Source organism: Nylanderia fulva, unplaced genomic scaffold (assembly GCF_048542155.1).
Source record: "Nylanderia fulva isolate GAGA-0341 unplaced genomic scaffold, ASM4854215v1 Scaffold3, whole genome shotgun sequence".
In the NCBI taxonomy this organism is placed as follows: Eukaryota; Metazoa; Arthropoda; class Insecta; order Hymenoptera; family Formicidae; genus Nylanderia; species Nylanderia fulva.
Genome location: NW_028190368.1, coordinates 6,627,967 through 6,645,400, shown reverse-complemented (window position 1 = coordinate 6,645,400; position 17,434 = coordinate 6,627,967). Strand labels below are relative to the sequence as shown.

Here is a 17,434-nt window from a genome sequence, read left to right as displayed (position 1 = left end):
ATTTTTTGATTAAAGATAGATTTTAAATAGAAAAGATTATTAAAATAAAATATGTTCCGCACACGTGATCAAGAGTCGGCTTTTTTCACAAAGTACCTTGAGAGCAAGAAGACATTTTTGAGATTAGAAAGTCGCGGGAGGAGAGGAGGTTTTCATCACGGTGTGTTTTTCTGCGAGATCTCGGCGACGTGTAAAATATGCCGCCAAAATTGACATTGCGAAAAATATACGTTCGCATACCATAATGCTTAAGCGTTATGTCGCCGCTTTTTTGACTTTTTTTCCCCCTATTAAATATTTCCATCTGAGAAAATAAAGCAGAATATTGTTTTTTTTTCTTTCGAGTGTACGAGATGAAATAAAATTTCGCATTATGCAACGATTTCGTATCTCATGATATAAATTGTCGTGACGTTAAACTTCTTATAGAACATGCTAAAGTCTGAGACTTATATTACCTTTATTACCTTTAGAAGAAATAAAAATCCATATTCATAGCCGCATAATTTTCTCTACGTTATTGTATTTAAATCTTTTGTCATGTCTTCAAAGCACGTGATTTTTCGATGCAAACTATTTTTATAACAAATTATCAAAGATTTTCAAATGTATAAATACAATGAGACGACAGAAAGCGATTCGCAAAGAAGTAAAAAATGTAAAATGTCAAAAATCAAGCAAACTCAATCTGCGGGCGATGTTGGAAGATGCGAAAAAAACCGTGTTTTTTCCGGAAAAGTTGATGAAAGTTTCGATCGATAAAACGACAGGCAAGAATTTATAGTCTCACACGAACGAAATTATTTTCTGGTGCTCGGTTTCCGATCGATTTCCTCGTCATGGAAGAGCGAGGAACGCATAGGGTCTATTTTTATCCCTAAAGGGAGAAGAATGGAGGAAAAAGGGATGAACGATAAGGACGAAGAGATAGAGACAGAGTTGCATTAATAAAGTGTAGTTCAGTCGGTGAAATATAAGGGAAAAATAGAGATAGAGAAAGAAAAAGAAGAAGCTTCAATTTAAGTTCATAGCAAGATGATCTTGAGAGAGGTTTCAATACTATCTTTCTTCAAGTCTCCGATGTTTTTCGCGATGCAACGCTCGACGCGAACTCATACTGATGTCGCGGACCCGAAAAAAAATATCTGCATTGCGGATCTCGGTAAAAGGAGAAGTCGACTTGTACCTTTCTTGAAGACCTGAGTTAAAATTTGGCACGGGATCGAAACTCATTCGAGTAAATGCTCTTCTCGACTGACTATTATCTGACCTGGAGTATTACAGGAATCCGATTTGCACGAAAATTGAAATTGCTGGCGAATCTAAAGTCATTCCTTCGTAAACACATTTCAACAAAAGAACTTATTTAGGGATTAGACCGAATGTTGTAATTGTGTGTTTTTTTTTTTTTTTTAAATAGCGTCAAAACTTCAAGCATTTTAATCTGAAAGGTCCCATTCCTTTTATTCCGAAAATTGCAAGTATAATTATAAATTCTTAATTTTTTTTAAATAAATTTAATTTACATTAGAACTTTGGAGGAAGAATTTTTCCTCGAGAATATCAAATATATGTATATTTGACAGTAAGTATCCTTGCTAAAGTGCGTTTTATTTAAATTTACTTTTTTATAAACATTCGAGTGATTTCAAACAGAAGCATCGGGTTTCGAGTTGAGAGTTTTCTGAGAAGACGCGGTTCTCTCCGAAAGAAACTCGCATCGAGGGCAGGAATGGCAGGAATCGGCTATGGTAGCGCGATATGTCTTTCGGTCCATGTAAAAAGCATTCCCATACATGTTGTGGAGTTTGCATCAATGATCTTCCCACGTCACCCCCCCCACGAAGAAGCAATTGTGTGTGCTCGTTCTTCTTCACGGAACGACCGACTTGTTTTTCTGTTAATATTTCATCTTTCAGACATACTAAGAACACCATCGGTAATAAGAACATGATAAAGATTATTATTGGCAATCTTATAAAATCCTCAATTTACATATCTACATGTAAAATCTGATATGTCAAAAATCTATTAAATTTTCGACTACTTTGAACTTAACAATTGGTTCGTCGTCCGATTTTTTTTTAACTTTTTTAAAATCTTTAATATCCTCGATTCCCTAATTTTAATATTTTCAATCCTTAATCTTCAATTTTCAGCTCCGACTCTTCTGACTCTCAATTTACATAGCTTTAAATTTCCGATTTCGGTGCAATCTTGAACTTTGAATTCATAATTCGCAAAATTTATATTATCGCGAAAATTTATTATAAAATATTATTACTAAAGAGTTGATTACTGCCAACAACATAAATCATTTAATTATTTCTTTGAACGATACAAGGAGGAAAAATAAAAAAAAAGTAAAATAACTAATGGTCCCTCGTGCTACTTAAACTACTGTGTATATATCTACTGGATTTGGTGAAAAAAGAAAAATGATTTAGTAATTTCCCATTTTGCGGTTTTCTGCGACAGTTCATTATACAACAATATTTTCAATAATTTATTCGTCTACTAAAGAGTCGATTACTGCCAACAATATAAATCATTTAATTATTTCTTTGAACGATACAAAGAGGAAAAAGAACAAAAAAAGTAAAATAACTGATGGTTCATCGTGCTACTTAAACTACTGTGTATCTACTGGATTTGGTGAAAAAAGAAAATGACTTGTCAATTTTCCATTTTGCGGTTTTCTGCGCAAAGCATCGGAACAAAAGGAGACCGAGAAAGGAAGAAGTCACTCTGTTCTATGACGAGCATAACAAACGATGGCCAGCGGGCCCCATGTCGCTTGGTCCTAATTTCCGTCCTGTCTGTATACCGTAAGGCATAACAGTATCCGCATTCCGAATGCCCTTCGTTTCTTCGTTTCTCTCCGTTCACCTTTCCGAGAGAGCCTGTTCTCTCGGCCGCTTACCTGTTCCCCTTCGCCCTTGCTCGTTCAAGGAGTTCGCGTTATGTATACAGAATGTTCCACAAATATCTATAATAATAACGGCGAGACAACAGTACACTCTCTTATTGTTGGTCTTTCTCGAAATCTAAATTGAAACTCAACTGTTGCTGCAACTTAAAAGTTGGGAGAAATGGAAAAAAATGACGGAGAAAAATAAAGATGACTCGCTGTTAATTTAATGATTTTTCCGAATATTTTCTACGGATACGACTTCGTACTTCCTTAATTCTCTCGTTGCCGTTTCTGCGCGCGCCTGCATTTTCGAAGGGAAAGAAAGGAGAGGACGGGGACGATCCTTGCGAGATGGAGGGAGCAGACGCACCCGGAACTGTCAATTTCACCGGGCGAGGAGAACAGCGAGGGAGATCCGTGACACGTGGAAAGAAGCAAGAAAGGAGAAAGGAAACTAGGTGTACGTCGCGAGACGCGGCGCAATTAATCCGGGAGCTACCGGGCAAGAACTATATCGGACGGTTTCTTCAGGGTGTCCAGCAGACTCGATGAAAAAAATGTCCTCACTTTTTTAGATTTTCCAAAACCAGAATTTTCATTTTTTCCCCGACTTTTTGGTATTATTTTTTCCAAATCTATAATTCGCTTATATAGCTATATGATAAATCAATAAAATAAATAATAAGATGCAATTTAATTTGACCAAAAACTGGCTATTCATTTATTGAAAATAAGTATACACTACGTTTCGACCCACATTGCGGTCCTTTTCAAGGGTTGTTCTTATTCAGCAATTACCTCACAGTAGCTAATAAATTGTCGATGACAGGACAACTTTCATGTTTCTATTTTTAATTAATGTAATTGCTACGTAGTGTGTACTTATTTTCAATAAATGAATAGCCAGTTTTTGGTCGAATTAAATTGCATCTTATTATTTGTTAAAATTTTATCACTGGCGATCAACAATTAATTGTAAAAATCAATTAAATGTTAAATCATGAAGTCCTCATTGAGATATTTTTGTCAACAAAGGTTCGGAAGTAGAACAAAAACATGTCGCTATAAACTATTTAAACAATCACCTTTTTTATTTATATTGTATCAAATTAATTTTAGTTTTGTCTCTATCAAACACATTGAAATAAAATAACACGACGATGAAAGTATAAATGAACGAACACGCTGTAGATGAATTGATTTTGAACAACGCAGAAAATTAGCGTGCTGGAAGTCGAGGAAAAGTTTATATTTATGTAATAAAAAATGTCAAATTATTGAGACAAATGTAGAATAATTAAAAAAAATCCAGATAAATAGTAAAATTTCCTGACTCTTTTTTCCCTGACAATTCCAGATTTCCCTTACCGCTGGATACCCTGTTCTTTTTTTAATCGTGATCAGAAATAGCACAAAACTTTACATCTTATAGCTTTATCTTACCTTTGCCCTGCTTATATTTATTCATTATTATCTGTGGAAGATATTTTCGTAAAATGTCGCTACTATAAATGTCTTGGAATTAATTATGAGTTCTTTTTATAAACTAATTTGTGTTATAAATTTAGTAAAACGCATTCGTATAAAAGATTAATATATCTAACGAAATTACAGTTTGGCAATAAAATTTATCAATACTGTCTCGATCGATCGGTTATATCTTCTCGTTGTCAATTGCAAATGAAAATTGTAATTATTTTCGAGAAGAAGACCTTGTCTATCACTTTCGAGTCAGATGTGATTAATCGAGTGACGCGAACGCAACGAATAAAGTGAAGAGAAAGAAAGAAAGAAAACGAAAAAGAATTCTTGATATTAATACGTCCTTCGCACGAATCTTCGTGTCAACTCATGTGAGATACAGCGCTAAATAAAAATTTGATTGTTTCGTTAAATTTTTACTATTTTTTATAGGATATCGCTTAGATAAAATTATTATTTGCGACTGTCAATTTTCAATTTTCGGTTCTACATCTAATTCTAATTCTTTCCCTTAATTTAAAAAGACGAAACATTTTTGCGCAAGAGACAGAAAAAGAGAAGAAATTGCGAATTCGTTCTGTCGCTGGACGAATCTCGATAATACCCACGACCTTCATTTTCTCGTCTTCGTCGGTGAATTCCACGCTCTTTTCGTCCGGTCGGTAGAGCGGGACGAACGAACGAACGAACGAGGGCGGCCGTGGAGGAAACCACCCTCGAGCGACCCCTCGAAGTGCGCGAAGGGTGGTGCGCGCGTTCTCTCTCAAGGTCGCACGTGGACCGCGTTGCGAGCGATATCTCGGCTCGGCTCGGCATTTTTTTTCCCTCGAGTTCGTCGAACAACCGTGTGGAAGCTGCAGTCGCGCATGGGGAGAGAAAAAGGGTCTCTCGCTCCCTCTCGCATCCTCCACGTTCTCTATATATCTCTCGTTTCCCGCTTTTTCTCCGAACACTGCAATTTACGACGTCGAACATTTTCATCGTCTATCGCTATTTCGCCTTTGGGAATTACGCTTCTTTATGATATCCCTCGCTCGGAAAGAAGGGAAGAAAGAAGAAAGGAAACTTTTCGAGAGAACGATAGGGAAGGGAGATGACGATGACGACGACGACGACGACGACGACGACGACGATGGCAAAGCGATCCCGAAGTAGCAGCCGGACGGAAGGAACAAAGAAGGTAGGCGGAGAAAGGGTGGAGAAAGAGTCCGCTCTTTTGTGCGAGCGCGACGCTGGAGCGAGAAGGAGCGAAGGGATGAAAGCGGACGACGAAACAGAGTCGGGTTAGGGGGACAGATGGCCCTTTCAGACAACAATGAGGAACTCTGGAGATAAGGGCGGCGGGCGAGCGAGAATGCGAAGGGAGAGAGAGACTACTTTTTCGAGGAAGGGACGCGAAGAACGTAATAAACGATGGGGAAAGATAGAGGGAGAGAAAGAGACGAAAGAGAAAGAGCGAGGCTGGCTGTCACGGAGAAAGGAAGAGGATGGAAAACGGGTGACTCAGGCGAAGAGTGGACCGCGCGGCCAATTTCTGGGAGCGATTAACGACGAGCCCCGGACTGAAAGAGGACACACACGCATATATTTTTGCCTGTGTGCGTCCACGTTTCCACACTTAACCCTACCATTATGAGAGAGAATTTTCTATCAGAGGGCACGTTTATACAGGGTGTTCCAAATAGTTCCTGGTATCACTCGGAGACGATTCTTCCTCAGCGAAGATGTCGAGAGACACCAATTATTTTCGAATTACGAGCGGTTGAAAATGAAGGCTTTTTTTGGAAACCAAGCGTTGCAGAAATAAAATCATTCTTCGGTTAATTTCAGGTCGAGTTTGCTTTAATAGAATTTTAATATAAGGCTTATCGTTAGTTATAAATATTTATGATACGTAATAACAAAAATTGGGAAAATTGAGATACGTTTGCGAAAAATGATGGCCCTCCCTCCCTCAACATTTTCACTAAGGAAAAATCGTCTCCAAAGAAATCCGCCATTAAAAACTTTTCCGCCAGTTCTGGGACATCCTGTATGAAATAAGCGCTAAATTTATGGGGAAAAAACTGCGAGAATCGATAATTGTAATTGTAATCGTCGCTCAGAAGAATGGATATCGATATTACGTATTTTTAAAATGCATTTAATGGTACATTTCGCAGTACTACGGTATAATTTTCACATTTTAATTGTACGCTTCATTGAGCGTTCTTTCCCCTCTCTCTGTTATCTCGCGTTTATTAGCGTATCGAGAGAGAAGAATGAATCGTGGAAGCTACATGCGACATTTACATCGCGATCTTAAGAATAGCATACGAGGCATAATGCTCGTTTATAACCTGCTGGAAAGTATCGTAGGATACAGAGTTATATGTATATTTCACTCCGATAAAATTATGCCGACAGTTTTACGATCCAGTAATCGAAAGTAATTGACCTAGAAAATGATAATCCGTAAACTCTCTTTATTGTGCTCCGAATTGAAATTTTGTAAGTCAAATTAAATGAATATATGTATATAAAAAGTGTGTTCGAATTAAATGCAATAAGAATGATTTAAAAAGACTTTACAGTGGTGAATGTTGGAGAGAAAAATTATATGTACGTGTAATGGCCATAAAATTGCACGGTCTAAAATCTAGTAGCGAAAAATAAATACCTACGTATACGCTAGCGTAAATCAATTAATTAAATGTGGATGCCTTTCTCTCGATTTTAGACGACGAAAAGAAATCGTTTCGAGATGGTTTAACGCGCGATAGTTCACATCTCGGCAATTACATGTATAAAACGATCGATCGGCACCGCTCCTTTTTATGCCACGACGTAGGAAACTCCTTTCTCCCTTTACCGGTGATACTTTAGCGACGTTTTGTATCCGCGCGTGTTTCTTTCTTTCGATCGCGTGAGAAAAATTTGCGTTGCGAGTGCGATTATTCCTATCCCATTCTCCAGTCACACTTATTAATTTATAAAAAAAAAAAAGTGAGACTTCTCTCGACCGTACTGGCAAATATTATTTATTAAATCACAACGTTTCGACCCTTCTTTGAGCCTTATCGAGTGATTTGTGAAAATAAAAGTAAAATTATAACTTTAGTTCAGTCTCTCGTAACTCGTCTAAGAGTCTCGACGTGTTGTCAAACCGACACTATGTTCGTTCTTGACATCTTCAAATTATAATTTTATTTTTATTTTTACAAATCACTCGATAAGGACTCAAAGAAGGGTCGAAACGTTGTGATCTAATAAATAATATTTGCCAGTCGAGAGAAGAGTCTTACTATCTCATTCTCCAGTTACACTTATTAATTTATAAAAAAAAAAAAGTAAGACTTCTCTCGACCGTACTGGCAAATATTATTGATTAAATCACAACGTTTCGACCCTTCTTTGAGCCTTATCGAGTGATTTGTGAAAATAAAAATAAAATTATAATTTTAGTTCAGTCTCTCGTAACTCGTCTAAGAGTCTCGACGTGTTGTCAAACCGACACTATGTTCGTTCTTGACATCTTCAAATTATAATTTTATTTTTATTTTTACAAATCACTCGATAAGGACTCAAAGAAGGGTCGAAACGTTGTGATCTAATAAATAATATTTGCCAGTACGGTCGAGAGAAGAGTCTTACTATCTCATTCTCCAGTTACACTTATTAATTTATATAAAAAAAAAAAAGTGAGACTTCTCTCGACCGTACTGGCAAATATTATTTATTAAATCACAAAGTTTCGACCCTTCTTTGAGCCTTATCGAGTGATTTGTGAAAATAAAAATAAAATTATAATTTTAGTTCAGTCTCTCGTAACTCGTCTAAGAGTCTCGACGTGTTGTCAAACCGACACTATGTTCGTTCTTGACATCTTAAAATTATAATTTTATTTTTATTTTCACAAATCACTCGATAAGGACTCAAAGAAGGGTCGAAACGTTGTGATCTAATAAATAATGATTGCCAGTACGGTCGAGAGAAGAGTCTTACTTTTTTTTTTAATTCTGTTTAGCGATTCTCAAATATCTACGTTTTTATTTTTTTATTAATTTATGTAATAATCTAATATCCCTTAAAGAAAAAAAAAAAAAAAAAAAAAAAACAATTGCACGCTATGCTTAAAGCACCAATAACAAAAGGCACCACAGAATTTCATTCCCTTTGTTTCGTTTCTACCTGGACAAGCATAGCTCTTCGGCATAGATGGATAAAATGGATAAAATAGAGCGTGTTAACCGGAAAAAAAAAACTGTTGTTTGTGCAAACCGAAAAAGTGGCTCGTGCTAGATTAATCTTTCTATTAATAATGGCTAAACCTCGCGCAGAAGCGTATGAATTTCGTCCTTACTTATTTACGTATTTATTTATTTATATCAATCAAGTCGAGATGGGCGCAGTTAGCTCCAGTCAAAATAATTTATCGTAGTTTTGTCTTTCCCAATAACATACCGTCTCTCAAATTGAAATTTTACATTTAGAGAGAGAGAAGAGGAAAATTTTCATCGGACATTTACTTAAAATCCAAAGATTCAACCAAAGATATATACGGGGTGTCCGAAAATTAACGGTAAACCTGTCACACGATTATACCATTTTTTGCCATCATGTATCTTCGTGACTGAGTCACTTGAATGAAAATTCTATTAAAGGAAACTCTACATGGAAAAATCGTCTCCAAATTAACAGGTTCCCCAGTAGTTCCGAGACACCCTGTATAAGCCCGAGTGTATTGAATTTCTTTCGTTCATCTCTTTCTGCTAGATTCAAAATCGCCCGTCTCTCTCTCTCTCTTTTGAAAAAAGCTTGAAAAACAGCGCTCTAATCGATCCAGGGGAGCTTTTTACATAAGCGAGTGCTGAAGATAGGATGGAGAAATCGAGCTGCCCTTCTCTCTTCCGGTCTGCCTTTCTCCTTCCTTCCTGCCGTTCTCTCCCGCGTTCTCTTTTAAAGAAGAAACAGGATGTACGGAATAGAAGAACGGAGAAACGAAGCGAGAAAGAGAGAGAGAGAGATCGAGGGTAAGGGAAGAAGAGAGTTAGGGTGGTAAGGTTAGCTGGATGGGGAAGTCAGAGGGTGAAGAGACAGACAGAGGGAGGAAAGGAGAGGAAAGAAAGAGAAGGGTTTCGCGTCCTTCTCTCTCCCACCATCGTTCTCCTTCTAGCACGGCTCTTTTTGTACGCTTCCCTCTTTCATTCGTTTCGAGAGATATACACCGGGTGCAACGGCGGGAAGAAAGGATAAGAGAGAGAGAGAGAGAGAGAGAAGAGAATGGCAAAGTTCTCTCGTTCTTCTGGATGAGTCAGGCGCAGGTCGGACGAAGGGGAAGGACGAACAGGAAGCCGGGCAGTGGGAGAAAGAAAAAGAGAGAGGCGATGCGATGCGGCAACGACGAAGACCCGAAACGGGGACAAAGAGAAAATGACAAAGCCGAGAGGGACGGCGGATTCGATTGGAAAGGCAGGGGCCTCTTTCCTCTTGCCAACGTTTTCTCCGTACTTTCCGTTGTTCCCATCCACACACACACCCGGGTTCTCTTTTCTTTCCCTCTTCTATCCTTCTCTCCTCGTTCCTTCGTCCATCCCGACATCGGGGACTGTTATGTATGTATGTACGTATACGTGCATGCGTCGTCTCGATCGTTGTACGAGGTTTCATGTCTCCTCTCTCGCGGACGGCTTTGTATGTACGTGGGTGAACGGGAAAATGTCTTTTGAAACCTTTCTAGGTCGCTCTCGATCGTCCCCACTGTCAGTCATACACGATCTCCTCCTCGCTCGGTGTCGCTCTCGAGAAAACGCGAGAACCTCGCTCGCGATGGAACCCTCCGGCACGACTTCTTCTCTTCCAGGTATATGGATTTCGGAGAGCAGAAAAGAAATGTATTCTTCGGTCATTCTTCGGAGATTCAAATATAATAGCGTCTTTGATTCGAGACGCGCACACATGCGAATCTTACATTGGCAAAAAATGTATATATGGTATTATATCGAACTCGAATCGATAAATATTTTTTCACAGCAAATTAATATTATTATAATGAATTTGATAAAAGGTCATTATTCGACATTAGATTAAAGAATATTATTTTTATATATGACTTCACTTTCTAACATAATTTGAATTTTTTATATCTACCGCTCTTAACAGCCTTTTATCAAATTTATTATAATTTAATAAGAGCCTTGCCTTACTACGATTTAATTAATATTATTAGTTTTCAAAAAATGATGTACGAGATAGTATTGAAATAGATATTTAGTTGAATAATTAAATAATTTTTTTTTTTTTTTTTTCAGTCTAATCGTGACGTATTTATAAATATGATAGGGGCCGCGCGGATTCTTACGGGGATTTAAAAAAAGAAGGAAAAAAGGAGATTATAAAAATAGGAGAAAGGAGATATATTAAAATTCTTCGTTTGCGGTCATCGTGTATAGAAAATTACACGTTTGTATCATTTTAGTTTCTTTACGACGGAGAATTTTCTCTTGGATTTTTACCCTGAATATCATATTGGAAGAATTTGCCAAGAGTTTCTCCGATTAATATTTACTGCAACCGTAACAAATATAATATTAATAATTATTTTTGATCAAAAATCAGGGTAAATTCTGAGAGAAAATTTTCTCGTGTACCGAAGAAGTTATCATATTTAAAGAAACTTGCGCAACCCTTCCTTCCGGTATATACGCGGTACTTAAAACTTGAATGTGCAAGAGCGCTCCTACCCTCGTCAAACGTTCGGAGGAAATGAATTCGCGCGGCGTCTGGTTTGGCAACGGGAAATTCGTCCCTATTAATTCATGACAGCGCGAGAGATTCTTATATTGCGTCGCCAAGTTAAACATCATCCTATAAACACGCCCACTCGTCGCCATCGCGACATTTCACAAACGAAGTTACTTACGAGCGTGCTATTGAGACAGAGCTCGCAACCCGGAGAGAGAGAGAGAGACGAGACTCGTTCTCGCTTTTGCAATTTGTAAATCCCGTCGCGTGGGGCATTACGGTACCGCGATCCTCGCGTTCCCTCTCTTTTTTTCGCTGATTCGCATCTGGTCGTCCTCCGGAACTCGATCCTTGAATCATGCCGGGTGGGGAAAAAAAAAGGGGGCAGGAAGAGAGAGAAGGAGGCGATCGATGTGAAAGAGGAGAAGAGAGGCCGAGGAGAAAGGCAGAGAGACTGAAAGAGGGTGGAAGGGGGAGAGAGAAGGGAAGCTGAAGCTAGAAGACGAGCGAGAGAGAGAGAGAGAAAAAAAAAGAGAAAGATAGGAATAGTGTTGTTCTATCGAACGGCGGGAAACGAACGCGAGGCAAGGCTGAGAGAAGGAACAGTAAAATTGTGGAGAATGTGCACGCGCCATCATCAGGGTGGCCTAGATTCAGCCAAGACCTGCTTTCTAGGCAGCATTTCTCTTTATCATCGCGCGAACGCGATGTATAGGCGAACCGTTGCTCGATACGCGGAGAAAACCTCGCGCCTTGATGATGATGATGATGATGATGATGATGCCACGCTTATATGCCTGTCTCTCTCTTTCTGTCCACGAAAGATTCGCATTAAACTCGCGATTCTTGAACGAGTCGATGCTAAATTCTTATATATCGCAATCGTACGGAATATTTTTTCCGAAACAGAAAATTCGAATAAAAAATACCCTGGTATATACAAGGTGTCCCAGATAAGTTTTTAATGGCCCTCATTTTTAGCATGTTCCCAATTTTTGTTATTATGTGTCTTTAAAATTCTATTGAAGCAAACTCTATTTAAAATTAACAATGTAGTTCTGTTAATATTTTATTTCCACAAGACTTGGTTTCCAAAAAAAGTCTTCATTTTCAACTGCTTGTAATTCGAAAATTATATTGGCGTCTCGACAAAATCGTCTCCAAACTTTTTCGCCAATTCTGTATATTCGACATGTAATATTTGTCGATCGCGAAGATGATCGCGATATTAATTGGATCGCGGAGGAAAAATCGAAAAATGAATGTTTCGTGCAAACGAAATCGAGTACTGAGTCTAACAAGCTCTTATCGCGACACGACGAATTTATTAACGTCGTTAACATCGCCTGACAAGAAAGAGAACCGGAGGGAGGGCGTGTTAATAACATAATCGCGCGGTAATACGACTGCGAAACTTTGCCGATTCGTCATCATCAATCATCGGCGATTTTCTCCCGTATTTGACAATCATTTAATTACCGATAAACCCGTTTACCGCGCGCACGGATACGAAAATGCTCCCCTGTACTTTTCGTCGTGTCACGCACCACGATCGACACGCGATGCAGCGATCGTCGTCGTGTAAAGGGTGAAATATACGTATACGACGATCGTCAACAATGTTACACGCCAAGCACACCTCGTCGAGAGATGCGAACAGACAGATGAAACGTGTGCCACTAACATTGGAAATCTGTGGATCCCTCTATTGTGAAATCGATGTTTCCGCGATATTATTCCCCTATCAAAGTCAGTCTATCCACTATTCATATAAGAATATAAAGAGATTCTGTCGCGAATAATGGATTATTAATTTATATCGTTTTATGAAACAGTGGTAGTAATTAAGATATATTAACTATTCATTTTCAAAATTATATGTATATACACAGAGAGAGATTTTCTTTTGGAATTTAGTCTGAAAATCATGGTATATATATAATCGGTAAAGTTTCTCTGATTAAAATATTATAAATAAATGGTAAAAATATTAATATCTATCACAATAAGATATAAAATATGTTCGATTAATTTTAGTATGTATATACAGATTAATATTTTTTATTATGATAAATATTAATCAGAGAATCTCTAAAAATTCTTATTATTCCACAATTATCATAATTTTCAGGGTAAATTCTAAGAGAAAATTCTCTGTGTATTGTTGATTTTCAATAATGCTTATTCTTCCTTTGCTCGTTTCGTCACGAAGAGAACAAAATTAATGCAAATGTCATTAATTAATTCTTATTTCTTGATATCAGTTATAAAACAGCGGTATAATTAAGACATTAACTATTAATTTTATATATACCTATATATATATATTTTTTTTTAAGTATAAGTCGTTGTGGTAAATATTAATATTTTTTATTTGTACTAAATATTAATCGGCGAAATTCTTTCAGAGAACATTTTTCGATACCACATTGTCCTACGATTACCATGATTTTCAGGGTAAATTCTTATCTATATAATAATGATCTATATAACGAAACGGAATAAAAACAGTACAAAAATGTTAATAATTAATTTTGTCAAGACTCACTTTTCGAGAAGCAGTACGCAAACTCTCTTTCGACTCTTGCGATATCATCAGCAGCAAACTATCGTACGAAATCTACGTCAGAGCGTTGCGAGCGATTTACTTTACTGACTCTCGCGTACCGCGATTTCCACCAGGTAGAATAGACCAAGTTTCTCTCCTCGGGTACCCGTATAATTTCCTTTTGGACCCACCGCGTGTCGAGAGAGATTAAAACTCCGCGTAAACTCTCGGCTTCTGGCGCGAGCGGATTGCTTGCAGATATCCCGCGCATTCGTAATCGACGATTATTGGACGGGTATCGCGCACGTGACCTACCGTAACACGGGTGACAAGGCGGTTTCGAGGCGGACGAAAACCGCGTGGCTTTTAAGCGCGCGCGCTTTTAATTCATCCGTTCGCGACAGCTCGTTTTTGTAAGATGCCTTTTTATATGCAGCATGCTGCAGCAGCGAATCAGTCACATGATCCAAATTTATTCGAGCGCATTTCTTTGTTCTCGTATTGTTTCAAAGTTATAAAAGTACAATTTTTGCTTTTATTTTTTCATACTAATCTATTTTATTCTTAAAATCCATTATTTAACTACTATAATAATAATAATTAGAATCGACTAGTTGCGTGTTCTTCCGCTTTGCTGCCTTTGCTGTTCGTTCAACTGAACTTTATCAATAGCAACAAACTGCTGCGACAGTATGCTATACACATGAAATGGTACTTTCAAGCGCGAGGAACCTTATGCGATGTATCGTATCTTTACTTATTGTTAGTCATGTGTCTATGTATATACGAGTGCAGCTGTGTAGCCACCGAAGCACCCTGAGGTCAAAACAAAGCGGCTTCGTCTGTGGCCAGAGAGGAAAAAAATGAGGAAAATCATCGAACGATCGATAAAGCCGTCGATTTTTCTCCTCTTAAATGAGTGATTAATCGCGCCGCGAATACATGTATCTCGATGTATCTCGATTTTTTATTAAAAATCAGAGAGAGAGAAAGATTTGCTGATAAATTAAATTGATTTTTCCCATAATTAGGAAAATATTTTACAAATTTGTAGATCATTTTTTTACACGTGTATACATTTCTGAAATTTTCTCATCATTTTCGTGATTCCCTGTTTTCTATGGATTTGAATAAACTAGATAACCCAAGAGAGATACGCTGAGAATTATCATTAATCTCGCAGCTTGGAAAATTTCAGATTAATAAGCTCGTTTCGAAACAAATCTGGACGTGAATATAGAATGGAAATTTTCTCCGAGATTTGCAGTCACTGATCATTTCTAACATCAAACATCGCGTATACGCAGAATTTTACGCACGTGAACGGTACTGTCGTGCACTCGCGTCTCGCAATTGGCTCATTGACTGGCGCACTTGTCCAGGAAGCACGTGGCCGTATTGATAATGAAAAAGAAAAAACAGAGATACGGCCACGCGCCTCGGCGAACACAGCCTACCCTATCTAACTTGTTTACAAAACAAATTTCGGCGCGTCAACGCGTAGTTGGGGAACATTCACGTCGTGGCAGACGACAGAAAGCACTCGACAACGATATATATATATATAAAATATATCTCAGAGAATCATGCATGATCGTGACAGTTCTTACCTTACCATGACCTGACCCACAAATCAAATCGCAGCTGCAGCAGCAACGCTGAGGACGATCCGAAGAACCCTCGCGTTGCTTCAAGGTTCCGAGGGATGAGATAGGCACACACTTTCGTCGTATCAGATGATAAACACAAACAAGACGGGTGTCCGGTAGCGGGGCGCGCGAAAACGAAACGAAACGAAACGAAACGAAACGGAAGGACCTCGCGGTCGAATGACGTATTTACTCGCGTATTCACGCGCACGCACGCACGCACGCAAGCTGTCACGCATTCACAGCTCGTGTCAGTCGTCGCGAGCGAGAGACACACGCACTCACGTTGGCCACTGGCAGCTGTCACTCACGGATTGCCCGTGAAAACGTCGCGGGCCGAAGTGGCATAGCGAATCACGGGGAGACAAGAGAGACAACGGGAGAGACGGCGAGAGAGAGGGAGAAGGAGAAAGGGGAGGAAGGGGGATAGAAAGAGAAAGAGAGAGAGAGAGAGAAAGCGAGGAACGTGCATGCACACACGCTAGGGGGCACTGCGATGGCGGCGACGAATGGGCTATGCTCCGCTGCGGACGGTGGCGCAAAGCGATTAAGCGATTTTGTTGTGGACCCCGATTCTCTTTCCTTCGTTCGGCTCTCTCTTCCCGGCTTTCCACTTCTCCTCTCCTGTCGCCTTTCGCCTCTCCCGCGCCGGCCCGGCTACGCTTACGCCGCGAACGCGCTCTAGAACGGAAACCCGGCTCTTTACCACCACCACCTCGAGAGCGCCCTCCCCCACCCGGCCGGCCAATACCGCCACGGTGTACGTCACGGCGCCAGGACCGTCCTTTTCGGAGACGTCCTCGTGACCTCGAATTTTAATCTCGCAAATGCGTAGCCGAGGGCGTTTACGCGCGAATTTCGTTTCCCGCCGAAACATGTTTCGACAATTAAAATGATAATGATTTTAGTTTCTCATATACATATAATTTAGAATAATAAATCGAGATATGAATTTTTGAAACACATATATATCCTCTTCTAACGGTAATTCTGATATTGTCAATTAATCGCGGTATCGATATAATCTCTCAACAAGAATCGCATCGATCGTATTAAATGCGCGCGAAAAATAATACGGCCACGGGTCACGTGACGCGCGCGGGAACCCGGCTGCCGCGCGACTGCCCTGCTACGCTCTCCTTTCGCTCCCACTCGCGCGCGGCGCTGGATGCGCAGTAGACGCGTCGGCGCGTTCTGCGCAGCGTCTGGGGGCGCTGCGTCACGGGGACGAATCGTTTCCGTGCGCGGTTACCTTCCCGCAGAGACTCCATCGATCGTAAGCGCGGGCACGGCCATTGTGTAAAAAGGATCCATGACGCTCGGATAGTGCGCGCTGAGGAGCCGGACGCGTAGTCTCCCCAAGTTCGTCCTCTTGTGATATTTAGACTGTGCCAATATTTAGGTGAGTACACGAAGCAATCTCGACGCTTGTTGTTGTTTCGCTGCTTGCTTGCGCCCCGGTTATCGTAAATCGGATTACTGAAAATTCCCCGCGGAAAATCAGGTCGCGTTCTCACGCCGCCATCCCGCGTCCTCGCGGTCTCACGTACGTCGTCTACGCGGAAAAATCGCGCATCCGAACGTACGCGTCGTCCGCGAATGTCGGACGCGTTTAATTTCGAAAGCGGCGCCGGATCGGAATTTTCCCCGAGCTTTTTCGAGGAATTTCTCGCCATCTTGTCTGTGCGAGAACGGCTAAGTCGGCCATTACGTATCGAGAGATTTTAGGCCGGTTCGTGACGTCGCGCGATGACGCGGTCCGATTTCTACCACGTTTCGCCCGCCGGCGAAAATCCATCGTTCGCCTTTCTCGTCTACACTCGTACGTTCCTTCAAAAATGCGAAGAGATTGAGATCCGTATATATAAGCGTCAGATTTGGCGAGAAACGACGGCGGAGGTTATTGCACTTTAAACGGCGTATTTCTCGAATAAAAAAATGACGCTCCGCGATTTCGCCTTCAAAAGCGCTTCGGGTAAATAAAAATGTATGCCGTAAGGGCGATATGAAATTAATAAAATTTGGAACGAGATGTGGTGGATTTACATTTGTGATGCAAAATAAAATCCGAACGGTATATTTTTTTTTTATATTTCGCTATTTGTAAATGTACAGTTC

The 17,434-nt window shown here is 39.7% G+C and overlaps 2 protein-coding genes across 48 annotated transcripts in view; one reads left to right on the top strand and one right to left on the bottom strand.

The window, feature by feature from the left end:
• Positions 1 to 16,449, bottom strand: part of Psq (pipsqueak) — a 60,748-nt gene extending 44,299 nt beyond the window's left edge. Inside the window, exon 1 of the mRNA XM_029305982.2 lies at positions 15,278 to 16,449. Coding sequence (XP_029161815.1) covers positions 15,278 to 15,285 — 8 coding nt within the window. The 5' untranslated portion in view covers positions 15,286 to 16,449. The remainder of the gene's footprint in view (positions 1 to 15,277) is intronic.
• A 113-nt stretch (positions 16,450 to 16,562) lies between these two features.
• Positions 16,563 to 17,434, top strand: part of LOC114933442 (longitudinals lacking protein, isoforms A/B/D/L) — a 246,568-nt gene continuing 245,696 nt past the window's right edge. For 30 of the 47 annotated variants that reach the window (XM_085484449.1, XM_085484442.1, XM_085484450.1 and 27 more), the window contains exon 1: positions 16,566 to 16,718. The gene's annotated coding sequence lies outside the window, so the exon portion shown is untranslated. Of the gene's footprint in view, positions 16,719 to 17,434 lie in introns of all 47 variants that reach the window. The other 17 variants (XM_085484440.1, XM_085484439.1, XM_085484435.1 and 14 more) reach the window with 4 other exon arrangements.